At 30.6% G+C, this 8,194-nt stretch overlaps 1 protein-coding gene across 3 annotated transcripts in view; it reads right to left on the reverse strand.

Annotated features, from left to right (window-relative positions):
* The window catches only part of LOC106465850 (telomerase reverse transcriptase-like), a 43,534-nt gene extending 35,803 nt beyond the window's left edge, over positions 1-7,731 (reverse strand). For 2 of the 3 annotated variants that reach the window (XM_022393802.1, XM_022393804.1), the window contains exons 1-5: positions 7,667-7,731; positions 7,061-7,168; positions 4,447-4,543; positions 3,326-3,363; positions 1,996-2,115 (exon numbers count right to left, since the gene is read on the reverse strand). In XM_022393802.1, the coding sequence (XP_022249510.1) occupies positions 1,996-2,115; positions 3,326-3,363; positions 4,447-4,543; positions 7,061-7,168; positions 7,667-7,729 (426 nt within the window). In that variant the 5' untranslated portion in view covers positions 7,730-7,731. The remainder of the gene's footprint in view (positions 1-1,995; positions 2,116-3,325; positions 3,364-4,446; positions 4,544-7,060; positions 7,169-7,666) is intronic. The other variant, XM_022393803.1, reaches the window with a different exon arrangement.
* Between the last annotated feature and the right edge of the window lie 463 nt (positions 7,732-8,194).

The raw sequence follows: 8,194 nt of genomic DNA on the forward strand, positions 1-8,194 counted from the left end.
CACCAAATTATATCTCCATGATACTAACACTACTGAAGAAACATACAAGTTATATCTCCATGATACTAACACTACTGAAGAAAGAAACATCAAGTTATATCTCCATGATACTAACACTACTGAAGAAAGAAACATCAAGTTATTTCTCCATGAAACTAACACTACTGAAGAAAGAAACATCAAGTTATTTCTCCATGAAACTAACACTACTGAAGAAAGAAACATCAAGTTATTTCTTCATGATACTAACACTACTGAATAAACATCAAGTTATTTCTCCATGATACTAGCACTACTGAAAAAACACCAAGTTATATCTACATGATATTAGCACTACTGAAAAAACACCAAGTTATATCTACATGATATTAGCACTACTGAAAAAACACCAAGTTATATCCATATGATAATAACACTACTGAAGACACACCAAGTTATATCTCCATGATACTAGCACTATTGAAGCAACATCAAGTTATATCTACATGATACGAACACTCTTGAGGATGCCTTAATTGGGAGCATCGAATTATAAAAACATATTTTTAAGGTAGAAATAGCATTAAAATTAATAATAAGTGTATTTTACACCCTTTTTTATAACTAGTAATTAAATACTAAAGACAATCATTTGCATAATTTTTTATAAATCTATTTTTAAATTACATTTTTGCAAATTCACAAGGACATAAATACAACTAAATGCTACCCTTTCTCAACACTTTAATGGATAAAGTAAGTAGTCAGTCACGTAAATAAGTGGAACATCACAGTTCAGAAGTTTTAAGTGCTACAACAATGAAACAATCTGAAAAATGTTATAGTTTTCTTTCAACTGATCCTTATCTAATGATTTGAAAGATGGTCAAAAAATATCAAGATACAGGTTAAGGTGTTTGGTTAGGTATTATAAGGTTTATCAAATTTATTAAATTGTCAAGTATATCTCTGTTAAATTAAATCTTTTTAAATTGAGTAGCTGATTAGATATTATACTGTTTACTGAAAATTTATTCAATAGGCAAACATATGTCTGTTAATTTTAAATGTGCAGTAAAATCATTTTTATCTTAGTAAGGATGATGTCACATTTACAATTGGCATTGGTCAGAGGGAGTTAAGATTTGGGACATGTCCTTCCATTTATCTTGTAATCAAACTGAAAAGTTTTATGAAATGTTATCCCTATCATTAAAACTATTCTGAAAAACTGTTGTGCATGTTAAACCTTTTAACCTGTTAGGTAGGGAATCAAAGAGTGACTTTAACAATTTGGAATGTCTAATAAAACAATGACAATGGGTTGTTTAACAGGCAGTCCACAAGGCAGTTTGAACCTACTCGTCAATCACCAGGCAAAAATTACAAATAAATACATACAAATTGAAGCTAAAAACACAACTTATTTTTAGTGTCACTGACTTTGAGGCTTGGTTTCTTAATGCTTGTTACATATTAGTGTATTAGTCTGGAACTGGAATAAAGCCACAACAGGTTTTGTTTTACCAATAGCTATTGTCCGGTTCCTGTGACTGCATTCAAAATACTGACTTACCAGTGTACCACCTGGTTAGTCAATCCTGATGTAACTCGTTTTTTATTTTATACAGAGTAGTTTCATCTGGTTTATTATTACTTTATTTTAACTGATTTTATGTCCTTTTAAATTAATCATCAGTATTAACAAAATCAGTATTTTAAACCTTTAGCATTGGTAGGGTGAAAATTTTTGCAAATCAATGCGAACGATGCTTTTATTAGTTTCTTTCGATACTTGGACCTTTTTTTCTTTACATGATGCTTATGTTTTAGGTCACACACTCATGAGCATTATTCAAAAAAAGTGATTAACATAATGACATAACCACTTGAACAAAAAGCATGAAGATAAAATACACACACGTATGTAAAAGGATGTTAGAAAGCTGGAACAAAAACAGTGCTTGAAAACAGTAATTTATGTTTGAGGAACATTGACATGTGAATTGTTCTTACCCCAACAACGCTTTTACTACCCATGTTCAAAATTGGCCGTAGTGAGCATGCTTTCGGTAGAAGTCTGATGGTGTTTGTTCCTAAAGATTTTCCTTCGGCACACAGTCTGGTCACTTCTGGCTAAAAATTGAGAGTTTATGAAGGAGAGTGAGATACGATGATCTGGGCAATGTATACTTTAAATAATAAAATAAATTTTTTTGACACTAAAATAATTACTGCCACCATTCTGAGAGAAGAAGAAAAGATGTTAGCATAGTGAAAAAATTTTATATTGAACAACTTCTCGTGCGAACACAAGAGTCCAGATAGCAAGAAAAAGATATTACCATCATGTTTTGTTTCTTGAAAGGATTCTGTCAAACTAGTACAATACAATTTGAAGAAATATTTTACCAGACAATTAAAAACCTACATAAGGACCTCCAAGCAATGTCTACTGCTGCCAGCCTTTAAAATAAAGGCTAAGTTTGTCAAATAACAGGATGAAATTGTCTGAAATACAGACTCATTATGAGCTATTATTACAGGCTTTTTGAGTAATTATACAAGTTTTATTGGTTAAGCTTCTGAAAAACAGGTTTTTAAAGTTTCACTGGGAGGCCTATATATAGATTATGAAATATAAACAAAGAATTAACACATATCTTCAACTTTAATTAGTCAAGAGGAAAAGTCAATCCAAATGTCTAGGGGGAACAAAAAAGTTACATGGATAAAAATACAGTTTTTCCATACAGAGGTGCAGAACAGTTGCACACACAATGCACTTGTAATGAAGGATTAGTGAAGACACCAACAGTGAGGATCCCAACATTTTACTGTAACACCAACAGGAGAGTTCTCTTGTCAGCCATCTTCTACCTTAAATCTCACTAAATTACTAATATGTTCATAGTGAAATAAGTATAGTTCACAGTAGTTCTCTCTGAGATGGGTGCATTTTTTCCTTCACTGGTCTATGGAAATCTCAACACAGAAGTATGTGACCGTATATCTACTGGAAACTCGAATTAAACAATCTTTGGTTCAGTTATACACTTGAATCCTCCACATTTCTGGAAGGTTTGAAGTTTGTGCCCTGAAGACTTTGGACATTTTTACTACCCTGATTCCATGTAACAAAACAAACAAAAAAAGTCAATATTCCCTAATGTGTATCATTCATAAAATACAAACTATTTTATGCCTTTTATATATATGTCAAAAACATTGAAGCATATATATGTGAAAAACTATTACGTTATCACACACCTTACAGAACATTATACTTTTTTCTCTAAAATTTAACCCCCTCCTTTCCACTCAAAAAGATGAATGATGTACTTACCTCTGATATATGTACAATAGACCCATTTCTATCAAGTTCTGTAATTAGAAGCAAATAAAAGTACAATTAAAATGATGTTGAATGTTTTCCCAAAGTAAATATAATTTGAAAATCCATTACTTAAACAAAACATGTAATATGATAAAATAAAACTCCTTTGATCAAACCACATGGCATTGTTGCTTGAAAATCCATTACTTATACAAAAACTTGTGATATAATGAAATAAAACCCCTTGGTCCATACCACAAGGCACTGCTACAAATACTACACAATAGCAAAAGTACCCAGCTTTGCTCGGGTTATTAGGTTGATATATTCTAGAGGACTATGTCAGTGTGTGTGTATTCTGAACCTATTTTAACACAGAACAATCAAAAGTATTTTAAACATTTTTATTTCCCAGAAACATAAAAAACACTTCTATGTGGTTTTTCATTAGCTTACCTTATAGAAAGATGTGTACAAACATTGATAAGTAATAATACCCAGGTGCACACCTTCAGGGTCCACTTAGTATGTGTGCAAAATTTCAGGTTTCTAGCTTCTTTCCTTTTGGAGCTATGGAGGTCGCACACACAGACCCACAGACACACCCTTTTATTATTATATATTTTCTTTTCAGTCCTCATATTTGCAAAGATTTATTCAATATATTTTGAAAAATCAGTTATATGCTTAACCCTATCCTCGTCCTCTGCATCCCACGTGATTCACAAAACATAATGCTAAAGTGCCTGAATATCATATGTGATACACATTTATTTGATATGCAGCTGATCCTCATGATCGTCGCAGTAAGAACTGGTTGTTTTGGTTCAACGTATGAGATTAGAAGTGAGCTTCGTATGAGCATCACATGTGACATTCAAAGCGCATGTGAATAATAACAGGTTAAGTTACTTTCGTGCAAGAGAAAATGTAAACTTAGGATAATTACAATAATTTTTTTGTCAATTCTTTATGTCTTCATTACACTAATTTTCCAACAAATGAATAAAGGTAAGTAGTCATATAACCATATCCATAAAAAAACAATTAAATGACCTAAAACAGGTAAAGGATTAAATATTATAAATCCCTGTTACTATAATTTTTTATACTACTACAAATTAACTTACCATTAAAACCCAGCATCTGTATCTTCTGCCACAGAGGTTTACGAAAATAAAACATTTGTTTCTTGTACATTCCAGTTTCAGTAATATAAAAATATGACTGTAAAAACATGACAATGCTGATTACCAAACGTCAATATACAATTTCTCTGTTTATCAAGCAAATTACTAATAAACACGACTTGTTTTGCTTTTTTTCCACAAACTTAAAAGTACAGATTTGAAATATCTTTTTTTTTTTGGATGGACTACAAGCCACTTTATTGATAACACCAGAATGACAGAAAATTTAGACGTTTCTGAATGTTAGTAATTACTGATGCTTATTTGAGCTTCTAACGTTCAAATATTGTTGTGATTTGAAAGTTTTTCGAAATTAATTTGATTGCCGGTTTTACTGATTGGTTTTCATAATATTCCATGAAATACTCTTCAATCATATTAAAATGAGGATCTTCATTTTCCTGAATTTACACCTGAATTTATATTAATTAACAGTCAATCATAAGTAAATTCACTTTGCATTAACATAAGTTTAGTACAAAAACTAAATTATGGCACAAATTAGAGAGAGAACAATGAGTTGTAAGCACCTATGTTTTTTTAAGTAATACTGTTGAACTAGAAACAACCCTATCATGTCCTTGATTAATGATCAGCTCAACCTGCTTTCATTTCTGTATAACTTTAAGGAGCATGCCTTTTAACCCTATGTAACCCAGTAACATTTTTAAATCCTTTTCTGTGCATGTCCCAAAGTGTTCCCAAGTTACAATCAAAATTTAATTAAACCAATTTACTGTCAATATATTTTAATGAAATTAGCATTAAAAATGCATTATAATTCAAAGTTTTATGTTATCCAAGTTATTATTCCTTTGTTGCAAAAGAAACCTCTGAAACATACAATTAAAAAATCAGTGTGACGCACATACTGTTGAAAGACTTTATACGTGTTTGCTTATGTTTCATTATAGCTTTCTTTCTGTATCTCTACAACAGTCTAGTCGAAGTTCTAGGTGTATAAGTTAAAATTTTATGCATTAGTTTCATTTCTCAACTGCTAGAAGTTTTAGGAAATCTCACTCCCCCATCTGCCTGGTCACATTCCACACTAATCTGTTGCTAAGCAACAGTTTTTTCTGTCCGTGAATGGGATTCTTATAACCAATAGAAAGAGTAATTTCACCATTAGCCTCTCTTGGCCAAATGAGACATATGTAATAGATTATTTTGTGAATGTTAAGCATATTTCCTTCGGCGTCCATTGTGGATATCAGTGTCCCCAGCAATTGGATGTTGCTTTATGCTTTATACAAATTAGTTTGCTAGACAGTTAAATTGCATTTAGGTTTTAATTATATATTTTAGTTAATTGTGTGTTATTTGTGTTTTAAAATTCATACTTGAAATGTTTAATGATTTTAACAAGTTTACTTATTTGTCTCGTATCTCATTGAATCTCAACATACAACGTATGCAAAACATTTTGCCCTCGGGGCTAACGAGTCTCTCGCTAACAGCTGTAAAAAGGCCTGAGCACCATTATAAGACATTTCGACAGAAATAACTAAAGATAAAGAATGGATATGAAAAATTAAAGATACATTTTAAATGAAAAGATAAAGAAGACAAATTACACATACAAGACAAAGAAGACTTTTAGCAAATTTCTTGAAAGAGTTGAAAGGTAAGTATGGATTTCCATTTGTTAATTATAAACATTTCATTGCACTGTATGTTGATGATAATAGCTAGATTTAGTAGTGATATAGTAGAGAAAATGGAAAATAAAATCTAAACATTTATCTCAAAACTTTTTATAAGGTTCTAGAAATTATGAAAATGAAATGTGAAAACTGTAAAATAAAAAACAGTATTTTTATACTTCATATAAATATCACATTACAAGTGAACTATTCAGAGTGTGAGTGCAAATAACTACAATAAATAAGAAAATTAGTTGCCGGTAGTCATCGGGTTAAATAAATAATTGGTTACCCATTGACCATAATTTCTGGAATGATAGTCTATGGCTTCCAAAAAATTGATTAACCCACAAAAACATAAAATTAACAAGTCCTTTTAATTATTATTAAAATGGCTTTTCCTCTTGTTTGACCAAGTTACAATAACTTATTATAACCTTCATGTGATGCTATTTAATAGATTTCAGAACAATAAAGGTAAAAAAAAAAAAAAAGAGGCAAAACCAAAAATAGCTAAAATACTTTGGAACACATAATATGTAAGTATTACTTAAAAATAAAGTGGCTATTTACAGATTAAAATGACTTTTCAGATACAAAACCAGAAGAATCAAAGGATCTACATTTATCTCCAAAAATAACTTAGGTATAAAAATACACAAATACAAAAGTGATATTTTTCATAATATCTTTATTGTGACTAGACAACAATTTTTTTCCCATATAACCTTAACTTGCTAATACATTTCTAAGTGATGCCTTAATAGGGTAACCAAGAGCTAAAAATTTCTTTTCGTGCTAACTTAATAAATGTCTAACAAACAGCTGACCATCCAAAATGATTCAGTGATGAGCTCTGAATAATTAAGGTTAGCATGAATATCAAGATTATACATAAATCTATATACCTCCAAGAGATGTAACAAAAATGTTATGATCCAACCAACCATATTCTCCAATAACTTGATCTGGGTCGGAGAGTATGGTATTACTTTCCACCAAATACATTCTGACACCTGAGTGACAAACAATCAAACATATACATCTTGGATTTAGGTGTAATTTTTACTTGTAATTCATATAATTAAGATTATCTTTAACCAACTAATGTGTTATCCTCAGAAACTTAGCAGTTAAATCTACCACAATATGTATATTTTTTCATTGCATAGGTTAGCAAAATACAGAACTGTCAGTAATATATAAACTGTAAAGTTATTTCTTGAAAAAGATAGCATGAGAATATTTTTTTCCCCGTATATCCTACACAAAATTGAATTACCAGTTTTGTTTTAATATGTAAAACTATACACCTTAAAGCTGGAAGACAAATATGACCAGCCAAAAAATACTACAATACTTCAAGTCAGTTTGTGGCAGCATGAACTATTGATATTACTACACGAGTACTCCATGAGGAACAACCATCCACCTTCATATTGTATACAAAACACTAACTAACACTAGAATTATATGTTCCTATGTTTTCTTAGACAAAAAAAAAAGAAACTTGCCTTTATTCCATGTAAGATATTGAAGAGATAAAGTTTGTCATCTTTACCACTGGAAATCAACATCTTGATCCCTAACAATAATAGACTAGGCTAAAGAAATCCTGTATAACACTGAACATGTGCAGTTGTTCATCTTTACAATAAGTAACTAACAATTTGGCCCCTAAACAATGAATGACTAAATAAATCATGTAAAACACTGAACATGTACAGTCAGTTAACCTTCACAATTTGGCCAATAAACATAGATAGACATCACTAAATAAATCATGTAAAATACTGAACATGTACAGTCAGTTCACCTTTACAATTTGTAACTTATTATTTGGCCCATAAACATAGATAGACATCAATAAATAAATCATGTAAAACACTGAACATGTACAGTCAGTTCACCTTTACAATTTGTAACTAACTATTTGGCCCATAAACATAGATAGACATGACTAAATAAATCATGTAAAACACTGAACATGTACAGTCAGTTCACCTTTACAATTTGTAACTAACTATTTGGCCCATGAACAT

This window comes from Limulus polyphemus, unplaced genomic scaffold (genome assembly GCF_000517525.1).
Source record: "Limulus polyphemus unplaced genomic scaffold, Limulus_polyphemus-2.1.2 Scaffold2072, whole genome shotgun sequence".
Classification (NCBI taxonomy): domain Eukaryota; kingdom Metazoa; phylum Arthropoda; class Merostomata; order Xiphosura; family Limulidae; genus Limulus; species Limulus polyphemus.